This window comes from Petromyzon marinus, chromosome 62 (assembly GCF_048934315.1).
Source record: "Petromyzon marinus isolate PM22_M1 ecotype Great Lakes invasive population chromosome 62, UKy_Petmar_22M1.pri1.0, whole genome shotgun sequence".
Classification (NCBI taxonomy): Eukaryota; Metazoa; Chordata; class Hyperoartia; order Petromyzontiformes; family Petromyzontidae; genus Petromyzon; species Petromyzon marinus.
The window spans coordinates 5,057,571-5,074,992 of record NC_133728.1 but is presented as its reverse complement, the minus strand read 5'-3'; the positions used below and the strand labels follow the sequence as shown (position 1 = coordinate 5,074,992).

General features: G+C 57.4%; 1 protein-coding gene across 8 annotated transcripts in view; it reads right to left on the bottom strand.

Annotated features, from left to right (window-relative positions):
• LOC116955854 (uncharacterized) overlaps nt 1-17,422 on the bottom strand; it is a 102,243-nt gene that overhangs the window by 18,107 nt on the left and 66,714 nt on the right. For 7 of the 8 annotated variants that reach the window (XM_076053798.1, XM_076053795.1, XM_076053797.1 and 4 more), the window contains exons 33-41: nt 13,706-13,919; nt 12,642-12,709; nt 6,550-7,864; nt 5,954-6,022; nt 4,633-4,812; nt 3,746-3,873; nt 2,906-2,974; nt 955-1,051; nt 88-182 (exon numbers count right to left, since the gene is read on the bottom strand). In XM_076053798.1, the coding sequence (XP_075909913.1) occupies nt 88-182; nt 955-1,051; nt 2,906-2,974; nt 3,746-3,873; nt 4,633-4,812; nt 5,954-6,022; nt 6,550-7,864; nt 12,642-12,709; nt 13,706-13,919 (2,235 nt within the window). The remainder of the gene's footprint in view (nt 1-87; nt 183-954; nt 1,052-2,905; nt 2,975-3,745; nt 3,874-4,632; nt 4,813-5,953; nt 6,023-6,549; nt 7,865-12,641; nt 12,710-13,705; nt 13,920-17,422) is intronic. The other variant, XM_076053800.1, reaches the window with a different exon arrangement.

The following is a 17,422-nucleotide window of genomic DNA, read 5'->3' as shown; positions in this document are numbered from 1 at the left end:
AGGATGCTACTGGGGAGTGCCAGGCTAGGTGCACTTTGAGGTTACTGGACAGTTGGCGGCTGTTGTTGTTGTGTGTGTGTGTGTTACATCATGGTGATGGCTTGTCTTCTCATCTCCACTTGCTCAGCGATGATCATCAGTTCTCTACACGTAGAGTCCCTCCTCAGCTCCAACAACATCACCTGCACCAAAGACAAAGATCCCCCGTGTAGCCTTAACAGACTGTAGGGGCAAGTGCTGTTAGCGAGCAGGACCTATGAAGGCCGGCATGGCACACGAGGGGGTGGGTGGCCAGCACCACGCCCGACCGCCTTTGTCTCCCCCAGTGGCGATGTTTACTACACACAGCTACACAAGGAACTAATTCGAGGCTGAGTCGACCTAGGGGAGGCCCAGAACCGGTTCAAATAATTGTCACCGGTGTTGGCCGTGAGCGGAAATCGAACTCGGGTCGCTGGGTTGGTGACGCAGCGTAGCGCTAACCGCTGCACCACCACTCCCCACCACCACCACCCCACCCACCACTACCACACTACCACCACAACACCACCACCCCTCCCACCACCACTCCACCCAACCACCACCACCACAACTCCACCACCACCACTCCACCCACCCACCACCACCACACTACCACCACAACTCCACCACCACCCCACCCACTACCCCTCCCACAACCACCCCAACACCACAACAACTACCGTCCCACCACTACAACACCACCACACCCCACCACCACACTACCACCACAACTCCACCACCACCCCACCACCACTCCACCCACCCACCACCACCACACTACCACCACAACTCCACCACCATCCCAACCCACTACCCCTCCCACAACCACCCCAACACCACAACAACTACCGTCCCACCACTACAACACCACCACACCCCACCACCACAACTCCACCACAACTCCACCACAACTCCACCACCACCACCACTCACCTCGGCCTCCATGGCCCTCCGCGTGGCCTCCACAAACTGCTCCTGGATGCTGGTGAACGATGCGTCCATGACTTTCCTGTCGGCGTCGGCCTTCTCCCTGCGAGGCACGTCACTCAGCAACTCACTCACCAACTCACTCACCAACTCACTCACACAAACACTCACCAACTCACTCACACGCTCACTCACCAACTCACTCAAACGCTCACTCACCAACTCACTCATCAACTCACTCACACGCTCACTCACCAACTCACTCACACGCTCACTCACCAACTCACTCACACGCTGACTCACCAACTCACTCACACGCTCACTCACCAGCTCATTCGCACGCTCACTCACCAGCTCACTCATACAAACACTCACGAACTCACTCACACGCTCACTCACCAACTCAACAAGTCACTCACCAACTCACTCAGTCAACAAGTCACTCACATACTCACCAACTCACTCACACACTCATCCACTCACTCACCAACTCAAGAACTCACTCACCAACTCATTCACACACTCATCCACTCACCAACTCATTCACCAACTCACTCACACACCAACTCACTCACACACTCATCCACTCACTCACCAACTCATTCACCAATTCACTCACACACCAACCCACTCACACACTCATCCACTCACTCACCAACTCAAGCACACACTCATCCACTCACTCATCCACTCACTCACCAACTCACTCACCAACTCACTCACCAACTCACTCACTCACCAACTCTACAAGTCACTCACCATCTTCCTCACACGCTCACTCACTAACTCACTCACCAACTCACTCACCAACTCACTCACCAACTCACTCACCAACTCACTCACTCACCAACTCACTCACTCACCAACCCACCAACTCTACAAGTCACTCACCAACTCACTCACATGCTCACTCACTAACTCACTCACCAACTCTACAAGTCACTCACCATCTTATTCACACACCAACTCACACATTCATGCACTCAAAAAGTCACTCACCAACTCACTCATGAACTCACTCACGAACTCACTCACTCAACATCCCACTCACTCACTCACCAACCCATTCACTCACCAACTAACTCACTCAACAAGTCACTCACGAATTCACTCTTACCAACTCACTTTTACCAACTCACCCACCAACTCACTCACACGCTCACACGCTCACTCACCAACTCAATCACCAACTCAACAAGTCACTCACCAACTCACTCATCCACTCAAAAAGTCACTCACCAACTCACGAACTCACTCACCAACTCACTCACCAACAAGTCACTCACCAACAAGTCACTCACCAACTCACTCACCAACCCACTCACTCACCAACCAACTCACTCACTCAACAAGTCACTAACAAACTCACTCACGAACTCACTCACCAGCTCACTCACCAACACAACAAGTCACTCACCAACTCACTCACACATTCATCCACTCAAAAAGTCACTCACCAACTCACTCTCACTCAACAACTCACTCACCGACTCACTCACCAACCCACTCACTCACCAACTCAATCACCAACTCACTCACCAACTCACTCACTCACTCAACAAGTCACTCACGAACTCACCAACTCACTCACCAACTCACTCACCCAACAAGTCACTCACCAACTCACTCACCAACTCACTCACTCAACAAGTCACTCACGAACTCACTCACCAACGCACTCACCAACTCACTCACTCACCAACTCACTCACCAACTCACTCACCAACTCACTCACCAACTCACTCACCAACTCACTCACTCACCAACTCACTCACCAACTCACTCACAAACTCACTCACCAACTCAATCACACACTCATCCACTCACTCCCCACAAGTCACTCACCAATCCACTCACTTACTCAACAAGTCACTCAACTCATCGACCCACTCACTCAACACCCATGCACCCACCCACTCACCCACTCACCAACTCACCAACTCACTAACTCACTCACCGCAGGTGCTCACACTCCTCCTGCAGTGATCCATGTTTCTTCTGCATCTCAGCCAAGGTCTTGTCCAGCCTGCACGGCAGGAAGAGAGCCGGCGAGTGGGTGGGCGAGTGGGTGGGCGAGCGGGTGAGCGAGTGGGTGGGTGGTCGAGTGGGTGGGCGAGCGGGTGGCAGAGTGGGTGGGTGGTCGAGTGGGTGGGCGAGCGGGTGGCAGAGTGGCTGGTCGAGTGGGTGGTCGAGTGGGTGCTCGAGTGGGTGGGCGAGCGGGTGGTCGAGTGGGTGGGCGAGCGGGTGGGCGAGCGGGTGGCCGAGCGGGTGAGCGAGTGGGTGGGTGGTCGAGTGGGTGGGCGAGCGGGTGAGCGAGTGGGTGGGTGGTCGAGTGGGTGTGCGAGCGGGTGGCAGAGTGGGTGGGTGGTCGAGTGGGTGGACGAGTGGGTGGGCGAGCGGGTGGGCGAGTGGGTGGATGGGCGAGTTGGTGGGTGAGGGGTTGGGTGAATGGATATGAGAGTGAATGGGTGAACGAGTGGCCGAGTAAGTGGGTGAGTGAATGGGTGGGTGGGTGAGTAAATGAACGGCGGAATGAGTGGGCGGGCGGGCGAGTGAATGGGCCAGTGGGTAAGTGGGCGCGTGAACAGGCACGAGAGTGAATGGGCGAACGAGTGGGCGAGCGAATGGTTGGGTGAGCGAATGAACAGGTGGAATTAGTGGTCGAGTGAGCGAGTGAGTGAACGGGTGGGCGAGCGGACGGGTGAGTCAATGGGTGGGCGAGCGAGTCGATGAGAGAGCGAGCGAGCGGGCGGGCGAGCGAGCGGGGGTAGGGGGGGGCGACAGGCTTCGTCCATACTTCTCCTTCTGTGCCCTGATGGCCGCCGCTTCCTTCAGCGTGCTCTTCATCTTCTCCGCGTGCTCCCGGCGCTCCTGTGCCAGGCGTTTGCCGTCGCGGTCCACCTGCTCCTGCAGTCGCTCCGAGTTCTACACGGGGGTGGTGGCGGGGGCGGGGGCGGCCGTCAGTCCCATACAGAACAGTCGCCTTGAAACCCCCAGGGCGCCGCTAACCCGGCAGAGGCCCGGGTTAGCGGCGAACACTCGGCGGGCGACGATCAACCCCGAAACGACGGGCCCGGGCCTCCGCACCCGCTTTACTGCTCGGGCCTCAAGCGAGCACACCCGGTGGGGACGTGCTAAAAACGCCGCCGCCGGGGGAGACAAAGGCGGCCGGGCGCGGCTGGTGCCGGCCCCCCGCCCCCTCCCGTCGCGTGCCGCGCCGGCCTTCGTCGGCGCCGCTGCTCGCCGACGGCACTTGGCCCCGACGGTCCCCGCTAGCGCCGCGCGGGGTGAATCTCTGTCTCCACGTGCCCGTGTGACACAGGTGGCACAGTAGGGGGGGGGGGGGCACAGTAAGGGGGGGCACAGTAGGGGGGGGCACGGTAGGGGGGGGGCAAGGGAGCGGGGGGGGGGGGCACCTGCTGGGTCTGCCCCCGTGACCTCCCGTCGGCGGGCGTTCGACACTCCACGTGGCCTCAACGTCCACACGGCCTGGCACAAGCGTCGTGGTGACGTCACCGCCGCTCGGTGACGTCACCGCCGCTCGGTGACGTCACCGCCGCTCGGTGACGTCACCGCCGCTCGGCGACGTCACCGCCGCTCGGTGACGTCACCGCCGCTCGGTGACGTCACCGCCGCTCGGCGACGTCACCGCCGCCGCCGCCGCGCGACGACCACGCTTCTCACCTTGAGGCTCTCGGCAAGGCTGTCGCGAAGGCTGGCCAGCTCCACGCGCCACTCCCGGCGCGCCTGCTGGTACTTGTCCTCCGTCTCCTCCAGACGGCGCAGCAGCAGCCGCCGCTCCTGGTCGCCGCGGCAGAGCTCGCCCTGGACAAGAGGCGAAGGCGCCCCCCCCGGGCGCGGCCGCTAATCGAAAGTGCGGCGGAGGAGCAGGGGGGCGAGGTCGCGCTCAGGCCTCGGCAGGCCGCGGGAACGGAACGACGCCGGGCTCTGTCGCGCCGACATCAGGTTGTAGCGGCGGCGGGGGGGGAGGGGGGGGGGGAGACCCCTCCCCCCCACTTACGAACGGTCGACTTGACGAGCTTTCAGAGATACGGACGAACCCGGTCCGTGCGGTCGGACCGAGAGTCGTGAGTTGAGTCTACGGTGCAGTGTTGAGTCTATGGGGCAGTGTTGAGTCTATGGTGCAGTGTTGAGTCTATGGTGCAGTGTTGAGTCTATGGTGCAGTGTTGAGTCTATGGTGCAGTGTTGAGTCTATGGTGCAGTTCTGAGTCCATGGTGCAGTGTTGAGTCTATGGTGCAGTGTTGAGTCTATGGTGCAGTGTTGAGTCTATGGTGCAGTGTTGAGTCTATGGTGCAGTGTTGAGTCTATGGTGCAGTGTTGAGTCTATGGTGCAGTGTTGAGTCTATGATGCAGTGTTGAGTCTATGTGCAGTGTTGAGTCTATGGTGCAGTGTTGAGTGCATGGCGCAGTGTTGAGTCTATGGTGCAGTGTTGAGTCTATGGTGCAGTGTTGAGTCTATGGTGCAGTGTTGAGTCTATGGTGCGGTGTTGAGTCTATGATGCAGTGTTGAGTCTATGTGCAGTGTTGAGTCTATGGTGCAGTGTTGAGTCTATGGTGCAGTGTTGAGTCTATGGTGCAGTTCTGAGTCTATGGTGCAGTGTTGAGTCCATGGTGCAGTGCTGAGTCTATGGTGCAGTGTTGAGTCTATGGTGCAGTGTTGAGTCTATGGTGCAGTTCTGAGTCTATGTGCAGTGTTGAGTCTATGGTGCAGTGTTGAGTCTATGGTGCAGTGTTGAGTCTATGGTGCAGTTCTGAGTCTATGGTGCAGTGTTGAGTCCATGGTGCAGTGCTGCTCAATGGACAGGGGAAGTTAATTCCAGTGGAGGGGTGGCAAAGAGGGAGAAGGAGGGACAGAGAGAAGAGGAGGAGACGAGGGAGTCGAGTTGACGATGACGACGATGAGGTGGGGCGAGGCCACGGGCAGATTGAAAGACCACAGCATCAGGATTCTGAACGAAGGGAGGGGAGGATGCTGAGCTCACCTCGACCAACTCGTGCGGTGCGAAGGGCTCCGTGTTCATCTCCACGCTCTGCCCCGGTGGCGGCGTGGCCTGCGGGCAAGGGGACACGTGCACGCGGAGACGCCGCTCAAGGCCACGGAGACGCGTGGAGACACTCGGAGACACGGGGGAGACACTCGGAGACGCGTGGAGACGCGGGTAAGATGCGTGGAGACGCTCAGACACGAGGAGACGCATGGAGACACGGGGAGACGCGTGGAGACACGGGGAGACGCGTGGAGACGCGGGGAGACGCGGGGAGACACGTGGAGACGCTCAGAGACACGGGGAGACTCGGGGAGACACGGGGAGACTCGGGGAGACGCGTGGAGACACGGGGAGACGCGTGGAGACGCGGGGAGACGCGGGGAGACACGTGGAGACGCTCAGAGACACGGGGAGACTCGGGGAGACACGGGGAGACTCGGGGAGACGCGTGGAGACTCGGGGAGACGCGTGGAGACTCGGGGAGACTCGGGGAGGACACAGGGAGGACGAGGGGAGGCACGGGGAGACTCGGGGAGGACACGGGGAGGACGAGGGGAGGACACAGGGAGGACGAGGGGAGGCATCTTCACCTGCACTTCGGCGTTCTTCATCTCAACGGCAGATCCCGTCTCCTCCTCCTCCTCTCTCGGAGCGGCCGCCAAGCCCGGCGCCGGCGTCGCCGCGGTCGCCGGCACCGCCGGCGTCGAGCCGAGGAGCTGCCACCGGCCGTCCACGCCGCCGGCGCCACCCGTCGGGACGGCCGGGTACTGGACGGGCAGCAGCGGCGGCAGCGGCGGCGGCGACGCCACCACGGGGAGCCCTTCGAACGCTCCACCGTACAGGGGCGCCAGTGGCGCCAGCGGCGCGGCGGCGCCGACGCCGGCGACGCCGGGCGACGCCGGGCCGTAGAAGCACGGCGTGAACTCCTTGGCGGCCGGGTTGAGGTTGGGCCGGGGCGAGTCGCCGGGTCGCCAGCGGAAAGCGTCGGCGAGGGCGCCGGCGGCGCCATCCAGGCCGGTCGCCGCCGCCTCCTCCTCCTCCTCCTTCTTCTCCTCCTCCTCCTCCTCCTCGTCGTCGTCGTCGTCGTCGATGTCGTCCAAGTGGAAGAACCGGATGTTCAAGAAGGAGTCGGCGCTGTCGGCCGACGAGCTGGCGCCGTCGTCCGAACTGTAGAAGGCGTCGTCCGACAGGCCGTCGTCCAGCTCCTCCAGGATGGGGTCGGGCGGCGGCGCCTTCGCGGGGGCGGCGGCGCCGGCGAGGGGGGCGGCGCCGGCGAGGGGGGCGGCGCCGGCGAGGGGGGCGGCGCCGGCGAGGGGGGCGGCGCCGGCGAGGGGGGCGGCGCCGGCGAGGGGGGCGGCGCCGGCGAGGGGGGCGGCGCCGGCGAGGGGGGCGGCGCCAGAAGGGGCAGAAGCGACGGCGGCGGCGCCGTCGCTGGGTCCGGCGGGTAAATCCGGTCCGACCGCCCCCCCGGGCGCCGCGACCGCGCCGGTCCCCTCCCCGTGCCGCGACTCGCCGGCGCCGCCGCCGCCGCCGCCGCCGCCGCGGGCCCCGACGCCGGTTTCGCCGGGATCCCCGACGCGCGGCTGCTCGAGGTCTTCTGCTTCCGCCGGGTCGAGGGTCGTGGCCGAGAGGTTAAAGCTCGGGGGGCGAACGCCGTCGCCGGCGACGTCGGCGGCCGCGGCGAGGTCGGCGGCCGGGGAGCGGAGGGCGTGAGCGTCGGAGCAGAGCGCCACGACGCCGTGGCGCACCGTGAAGCCGGGGCTGGCGGCGAGGAAGGGCGCCAGCCCCCCCCGGCTGGAGACGAGCGAATGCGCCGCCGGCGGGAAGGCGGCCCGGAACTCGCCGGTGAGCAGCGACGAGTCGAGGGGCAGCGGGCCGTGCTCCGCCAGGATGTGGAAGAAGTAGCTGAGCGAGGGGGGGGGCAGGGGGCGGGGGCGGGGGGCGGCAGGAGAGGTGAGAGGTCGTGGGGTCAAAGGGCGGAGGAGTTGGAAGGGACACAAGGAGAGAGCGAGAGAGAGGGCGAGCGAGAGGGGGAGAGAGGGAGGGGAGAGCGAGGGAGAAGGAGGGGAGGGAGAGCGAGGGGAGGGTGAGTGGGAGAGCAAGGGGAGAGCAAGGGAGGGGAGAGCGAGGGGAGGGAGAGTGGGAGAGCAAGGGGAGAGCGAGGGGAGGGTGAGTGGGAGAGCAAGGGGAGAGCGAGGGAGGGGAGAGCGAGGGAGGGGTGGGAGGGAGGGGAGAGGAGGGAGGGGAGCGAGGAGGGGAGGGAGAGTGGGAGAGAGAGATGTGTTTAAGCAGAGCTCCTCGTGTTATCTCTCAAAATCTAACATCCTCACTTTGTTTTAATTTATTTTTCGGGACTTTCTTCAACAAGAGCATTCAGTCTCTTGCACACACAGGGCCATCTATTCGCGTGTTTAGATTCGTTTTTATTATTTAACTGTTCAGGGTGAGGCATCGGCTTTCGAAACACAGTGGCGTTTCCTAGGCCCCGTGCACAATCCCAGGGTTAATCAAGGCATCGTTTTCACAGTTCAACGGTTTTTTTTTCTACTTCAATGTTATCCTGGTCACTGTTTGTTCGAGGAGGGGGCACTTCCGAAGGAGATTGCCCCACAAACCGATGACGGCGCGGGTCGGAGAAAAGATCGGCGAGGAGGGAGGCAGTCCGAAGGGGGCAAATCAGCAGGAGCCTCCATTGCAACAAGGCCCCCCCCCCCCCCCAAACATCCCACACCGGACCCTGCAGCCACGCAGCCTCCCCCCACCTAAGGTCGTGGCCCCGACGTCGCCGCCTCGCGCGGCAATCCGCAAGGGAAAGAACACGGACGGGACCCGGACCCCAAGGGTCAAATTCAGAGGAAGGAACACCTCCCAGACAAGAGCCGGAGCCGGAAGAAGCGGTGAAATCCCTCGCACCGAGCGACGCGCGAGCGGCAAGGGAAGAGGAAGAGGCGGCGTTGCGGCTGGGGAAGGGCCGGTCACGGCAGGAGGCCGTGGACGATGAAGGCGACATCGCCACGGAAATCGATCCATCTCCTGTGGTCACAGAGCCTCTCCCAGCCTCCCCCACCCCCCCCCCCCCACCAGCTATGGACAAAGCCTGCGGAAATACAATTCGCTTCCACCCTAGAGCAAGAGGCGGGGGATTGCTCATTGTTTTTTTCGGTAAAGTCACGTACGTAGAAACACAATAAAATTATATCAAAACAAAAAAAACAATCGCGACGTTTTCGATCACAACGCAGGCGATCTTCATCGGGCGTCAAGAACAAATCACGGAGGCAAATACAACAAGGAGATGAGAGACGAGAATTCAACAAACCTGAAAGAACATTATGTGAAGCCACATCCAGTCAGGCCAACAACACAGTTAGACACTTCCTGGCGGACCACGAATTTCAGAAGAGTGTTAAATTTCGTGTTCACTCTTCTGAAATTCGTGGTCCGCCAGGAAGTGTCTAACTGTGTTGTTGGCCTGACTGGATGTGCTTCACGTAATGTTTTTTCAGGTTTGTTGAATTCTCATCTTGTTGTATTTACCTCCGTGTTTTGTTCTTGACACCTGATGAAGATCGCTTGCGTTGTGATCGAAACGTCGCGATTGGTTTTTGTTTTAATATAATTTTATTGTATTTCTACATACGTGACTTTACCGAAAAAAACCAAATGAGTCATTTTATGCAGTCACGAAAGCTTTAATTACTTTATTAGGAGGGGGATTGTCGGTGGAGAGACATCGTCGACCATGCTGGCTAGGGGGCGAGGAAGGACCCCCCCCCCCCCGTCCCACTGTGGACCCAAAACCCGACGGGCCTCAGCAGGAGCCACCCCAGGCCACCCCTGACACTGGGGGGGAGAAGACGCCGCTGGGCCATGCGCCCGCCAGGCCGCTGTGGCTCTTCCAGCCGAGCCGGATGGCGGGGGAGGGAGACTCGGGTCGGGACGACTGCCCCAGCGTAGGGAGCCGAGGGCAGCCCAGGGGGTCGACACTTCTCGACCCTCGTAGACTCCCCCCGGAAGAACTCCGGCACTTCCTTGCCGAGGCCAAGGTGAAGGAAGACCGAGCGGACGTTGCCTCGGCTCGATGGCATGATATCAAGGCAATGAAGGCCTCTGCGAATCACGCCGAGAGACCCCGACAGAAGCGAGTCCTCGACTTCTTCTGGCCGGGTGGAGGACACCGAGGTCGCGGCTGGGGGTCCTGGCTCTGCCACTGGACGAGGGCGGTCACGGGCCGGTGTGCGTGCGGAGTCAGCTGGTCACCTTCCGACTGCAGGCCGCGCGAAAGTTCCTGCACGCCGCCCCTGCACCGGCCTGGAGCATCACCGCCTCCTTGCTCTTAGAGCAGCTGGGGGGGTCTGCGGTGCTCCAAACAACTATTCTACATGGACCTGCAGGGCCTCCCACCGGGACAGCTGCCACCCTTTCTACAAGGAGCGTCCTGCAGACGTGGAGCTCCCTCGCCGTCAGGAGGCCGAACCAGGCGCGATCGGCCGAGGTTTTGGTCTTCGAACCGATCCTCAGGAACCCGCAGACAACGCTGCCATCCATCCACCACCACCGCCGCCACCCCCGGCGTGGAGAGGCGGCTCGCCAACGCGCGGCTCACCAGGATGGGGGATCTGGTGGAGCCACGGGGCCGGTGGGGCCGGTGGCTCGGACCGGCCGAGGTGGCCGCAAAGACGGGGGGGCTGCAGCCGCCCTGGGTGGCTGCCGGGATCCTGGCCGAAGCCAAGGGGGCTTTCTCAGCGGCAGCGATGGGGAGAACGCCAAGCCCCCCCCCATCGGCATCGGGGGATGACGAGACCCCCCTCTCGTTCCTCCTTCACCGGAGCTCTCCGTCGTGCCCCCGAGTCGCCACTGCCGACGGACGAAGGCAGACTATGACGACCTGTGCCGGCTGGGAAACTTCCCAGCCGGCGCATTCGCGAACATTAAAAGCAAGGTGCTGTACTCCTACATGGTCCGGTTCCACCAACAGGACACCCTGAGGAGCCACAAGGACCACGCCTGGAGGAGAGCCCTGCCCTGCGTCTCTCCGGAGAGGCCTCGCTGGAGGCAACTCTACTCCAGCCCGACATACGACCGCATCGGCGACCTCAGCCGGAGCATCGCCCACGGCACCGTCACCACCGACGCCTCTCCCTGGCGCGCTTCACCGACACGTCCCCGGAGTGCCGGTTCTGCGGTAAAGTGGAGACGGTGGCGCACCGACACGTGGAGTGCAAGAGCCTGGACTCGCTGTTTCAAGGTCCTGAGAAACATCCTCCTAAGGTTCAGCCTCCACTTCTCCCCGACGGTCCTCATCTTTGGATACCCGAAGGGCGACGGAACCCCGACATCTTCAGGGGCCGGTCAACGTGCTCTTCGGCCACGCCAAGCTCGCCGTGTACAGGGCGAGGAAGGTGGCCCTGGAGGGGCAACGTCCAGCCAGCGGCCCTGGGGATCTTCCGCGCTCCGGTCGGAGCCAGGGTTCTACGTGACTTTACCGAAAGGACCAAGAAGGTAAATGTCCTTGCTGTGGTTGTCACACCTGATGACGATTGCTTGTGTTGCAATCGAAACGTCGCGATTTATTGATTTCTGTGTTTTTTTATTTGTTAGATATTTATTTCCCCACCTACGTGACTTTAGCGAGAGAACCCAAGAGAACGGGTAAGCCAGCTGAGGGCACGTTCGTGATCGCAGAGGAAGCGTTCCGCCAAGGCGAGTCCTTCGTCGCAGCTCAAGCGACCGCTTTCAAGACGACGACTGGAAGGAATGCTGACGATCCCGCCGATGACGATAACGCTGATGATGCTGCTGATGACGCTGCCGATACTGCAGATGACGCTGCTGATGACGCTGCCGATACTGCTGATGGCGCTGCTGATGATGCTATGGTGCAGTGTGGGTGGTGGTTGTGAGTGGTGGTGGTGGTTGTGGGTGGTGGTGGTGAGTGGTGGTGGTGAGTGGTGGTGAGTGGTGGTGAGTGGTGGTGAGTGGTGGTGGTCAGTGGTGGTGGCTGTGGTGGTGAGTGGTGGTGGTGGTGAGTGGTGGTGGTGGTGGCTGTGGTGGTGAGTGGTGGCTGTGGTGGTGAGTGGTGGTTGTGAGTGGTGGTGGTTGTGAGTGGTGGTGCTGGTGGTGGTGAGTGGTGGCTGTGGTGGTGGTTGTGAGTGGTGGTTGTGAGTGGTGGTGGGTGGTGGTGAGTGGTGGTGGGTGGTGGTGAGTGGTGGTGAGTGGTGGTGGTGAGTGGTGGTGGTGGTGGCTGTGGTGGTGAGTGGTGGCTGTGGTGGTGAGTGGTGGTTGTGAGTGGTGGTGGTTGTGAGTGGTGGTGCTGGTGGTGGTGAGTGGTGGTGGTGAGTGTTGGTGGTGAGTGGTGGTGCTGGTGAGTGGTGGTGGTGAGTGGTGGTTGTGAGTGGTAGTGGTGGTGAGTGGTGGTGGTGGTGGTGGTGAGTGGTGGTGGTGAGTGTTGGTGGTGAGTGGTGGTGCTGGTGAGTGGTGGTGGTGAGTGGTGGTTGTGAGTGGTAGTGGTGGTGAGTGGTGGTGGTGGTGAGTGGTGGTGAGTGGTGGTGGTGAGTGGTGGTGAGTGGTCGTGGTGAGTGGTCGTGGTGAGTGGTGGTGCTGGTGAGTGGTGGTGAGTGGTTGTGAGTGGTGCTGGTGAGTGGTGGTGGTGCTGCTGGTGAGTGGTGAGTGGCGCACTCACTCGTAGAGACCCTCGCGCACGCCGTCGGCGCCCTCGGCGTGCTGAGGAGTCTCAAGGGGCGGGAATCCCTGGGTGGGGATGGTGGGGGTAAGGAGGAGGCAACAATGCCGGCTCATGCTGACGATGGCAATGACGATGTCGAAGATTGTCGCGCAATTGTGATGATGATTTTGCTATTCATATTCTTAGCTCTTTCGGTGAAGTCACGTTGAAGGGAAACAATAAAATAATAAAGTATATATAAAACAATAACAAAAATTCTCACGACGTTTCGACCATAACACAAACGGTCGTCACGTGATGATGACCGTTTGTGTTATGGTCGAAACGTCGTCGGAATTTTGTATTGTTTTATATAGATTTTATTATTTTATTGTTTCCCTTCAACGTGACTTTACCGAAAGAGCTAAGAATATGAATCACTGCAGTCACGAAAGCTTTAAATCAAAATTTGATGATTTTGTTGTTGATTGCAACGATCGTGATCATTTTAGAGAGATGATGATCGTGACGATGATAAAGAACTCGATGGCAATGACGACGATGACCACCACTGCCAACACCACCACCACCACAACCACTGCCAACACCACCACCACCACCATTACACCACCAGAGCCACCACCACAGCCACAACCACCACAACCACAACCACTGCCAACACTACCACCATTACCACCACCACTACCACAACCGCCGCCACCACCACCACCACCACAACCACAACCACCACCACCACCACAACCACCACCACCACAACCACCACCACCACCACAACCACCACCACCACCACCACAACCACCACCACCACAACCACCACCACCACCACAACCACCACCACCACCACAACCACCACCACCACCACCACCACAACCACCACCACCACCACCACAACCACCACCACCACCACAACCACCACCACCACCACCACCACAACCACCACCACCACCACCACCACCACCACCACAACCACCACCACCACAACCACCACCACCACAACCACCACCACCACAACCACCACCACCACAACCACCACCACCACCACCACCACCTCCTCCGCTTGCCTCGGGGTCGTTGACCAGCAGCAGTGGCGGTGGCTCCGCGCTGCCGGGGGGCGGCAGGCCCAGCGTGAAGCCGGCCTCAAACTGTTCCAGCTGGGCCCTCAGCTCCTCGGGGACGGCAAACGAGGGGCCGCCGGTGCCGCCGGTACCGCCGCCGGTGCCGCCGGTGCCGGCGGCGGCCCAGCTCTCCTCCTCATCCATCTCCTGCATCAGGTCCCTGCGTGCGGGGGCGGGGGGCGGGGGGCGGTAGTCTCAACGTCGTCATCATCGTGAGTGGGCCATCGTCGTCGTCATCATCATCAGTGGACCATTGTCATCATCGTCGTCAGTCGCTCACCGCCATCGTCGTCGTCGTCATAAGTTGACTGTTGTCATTGTCATCGTCATGGGTGGATCACTGTCATCATCGTCGTCATCAGTCGATCTTGTCATCATCATCGTCATTATCAGTTGCTCATTGTCATCATCATTACCAGTCGATCATCGTCATCAGTCGATCAGTGTCATCATCATTACCAGTCGATCATTGTCATCAGTCGATCAGTGTCATTATCATTATCAGTCGATCATTGTCATCAGTCGATCAGTGTCATCATCATTATCAGTCGATCATTGTCATCAGTCGATCAGTGTCATCATCATTATCAGTCGATCATTGTCATCAGTTGATCAGTGTCATCATCATTATCAGTCGATCATTGTCATCATCATTATCAGTCGATCATTGTCATCAGTCGATCAGTGTCATTATCATTATCAGTCGATCAGTGTCATCATCATCATCATCAGTTGATCATTGTCATCATCATGACCATCATCGCCACAATCACCATTGTTGTCAGCTGATCATTGTTATCATCGTCATCATCAGTCTATCACTGTCATCATCATCGTCGTCATCATCAGTTGATCATTGTCATCATCGTCGTCATCAGTCTATCACTGTCATCATCATCGTCGTCATCAGTTAGTTGATCATCGTCAACATCGTCATCATCAGCTGATCATTGTCATCATCATCGTCGTCATCAGCTGATCATCGTCATCATCAGCTGATCATTGTCATCACCATCGTCGTCATCAGTTAGTTGATAATCGTCAACATCGTCATCATCAGCTGATCATTGTCATCATCATCGTCATCATCAGCTGATCATTGTCATCATCATCATCGTCATCAGTCTATCACTGTCATCATCATCGTCATCATCAGTTAGTTGATAATCGTCAAAATCGTCGTCATCAGCTGATCATTGTCATCATCATCGTCGTCATCAGCTGATCATTGTCATCATCATCGTCGTCATCAGCTGATCATTGTCATCATCATCATCAGCTGATCATTGTCATCATCATCAGCTGATCATTGTCATCATCACCATCGTCGTCATCAGTTAGTTGATAATCGTCAAAATCGTCGTCATCAGCTGATCATTTTCATCATCATCGTCGTCATCAGCTGATCATTGTCATCATCATCATCATCAGCTGATCATTGTCATCATCATCATCAGCTGATCATTGTCATCATCACCATCGTCGTCATCAGTTAGTTGATAATCGTCAACATCCTCGTCATCAGCTGATCATTGTCATCATCATCGTCATCATCAGCTGATCATTGTCATCATCATCATCGTCATCAGTCTATCACTGTCATCATCATCGTCGTCATCAGTTAGTTGATAATCGTCAAAATCGTCGTCATCAGCTGATCATTGTCATCATCATCGTCGTCATCAGCTGATCATTGTCATCATCATCGTCGTCATCAGCTGATCATTGTCATCATCATCATCAGCTGATCATTGTCATCATCATCAGCTGATCATTGTCATCATCACCATCGTCGTCATCAGTTAGTTGATAATCGTCAAAATCGTCGTCATCAGCTGATCATTTTCATCATCATCGTCGTCATCAGCTGATCATTGTCATCATCATCATCAGCTGATCATTGTCATCATCATCATCAGCTGATCATTGTCATCATCACCATCGTCGTCATCAGTTAGTTGATAATCGTCAACATCCTCGTCATCAGCTGATCATTGTCATCATCATCGTCGTCATCTGTCCATCAGTGTCATACTCGGTCGTGCAGTGCCAGATGAAAGCGAGTGCGGGGCCTGTAGCACGTGTTGTTATAAAGGGGCCCTACATAAATAAACAAATATTAAAACAACAATTATTTACTTGCATACAGGGGCGGAGCCAGGGGGGTGGTGACAGGGGTGACGTTCTGCGTGTAAGTGTACGACACTCGGTCTGGCGGACTCCGTGCAACTGCATTGTCAGAGTGTGTCGCCAACCGATGGTTGTCTAAGTTCAACAGCCTGACTCTCTTTAAATCATTCTTGAAATTAAAATTTGTTGAATGTCACCCCGGCCTGAAATCCTGGCTCCGCCCCTGCTTGCATAGTAAAGTAATTGTATTTTTTTTTCATTTGCTATACAGTCAGATAATATGACAAATTGCTAAGCTTAAACACCCGCTCGTTCATAAAAGTTGAAGGGCAGTATAGTACTATAGTCGTAGAGCAAGTGCAGAATCATTGAACCGGAATTGACAGCTTGAAAGCGTTTAGCGCGGGGCCCTTGAAAGTGCGGGGCCTGTAGCGTTTGTAGCTACTACATCTGTAGTACTACATTTGTAGTAGCTACTACATCTTTAGCAGCTACTACTACATCTCTAGTACTACATCTGTAGTAGTAGCAACTACATCTGTAGTAGTAGCTACATCTGTAGTAGTAGCTACTACTGTAGTAGTAGCTACATCTGTAGTAGTAGCTACTACTACAGATGTAGTACTACATCTGTAGTAGTAGCTACTACATCTGTAGTACTACATCTGTAGTAGCTACTACATCTGTAGTAGCTACTACATCTGTAGTACTACATTTGTAGTAGCTACTACATCTTTAGCAGCTACTACTACATCTGTAGTACTACATCTGTAGCAGCTGCTACATCTGTAGTACTACATCTGTAGTAGCTACTACATCTGTAGTACTACATCTGCAGTACTACATCTGTAGCAGCTACTACATCTGTAGTACTACATCTGTAGCAGCTACTACATCTGTAGTACTACATCTGTAGCAGCTACTACATCTGTAGTACTACATCTGTAGTAGCTACTACATCTGTAGTACTACATCTGTAGTACTACATCTGTAGCAGCTACTACATCTGTAGTACTACATCTGTAGCAGCTACTACATCTAGTTGTAGCAGCTACTACATCTAGTAGTAGCTGCTACATCTATAGTAGTTACTACAGATGTAGTAGTTACTACAGATGTAGTACTACATCTGTAGTAGTTACTACATCTGTAGTAGCTACTACATCTGTAGGCCAACAGTGGTGACGATCTGAACCGGTCCTGAGCCTCCCCTAGGTCGACTCAGCCTTAAATAAGTACCTGGTGCAGTGTGTAAACATCGCCACTGGGGAGACAAAGGCGGCCGGGCGTGGTGTTGGCCACCCACCCCCTCGTGTGCCGTGCCGGCCTTCATAGGCGGTGCTGCTGCTCGCTAACGGCACTTGCCCCCGCAGTCTGTTGAGGCTACACGGGTGATCTTTGTCTTTGTGTGTTCATGACAATTCTCTGCACCGGTCCTGGGTCTCCCCTAGGTTTGACTCGGCCTGAAACGAGCACTCGGCGCGACGTCTAAGACAAAACAAAAAAACATCGCCGCTTGGGGAGACAAAGGCG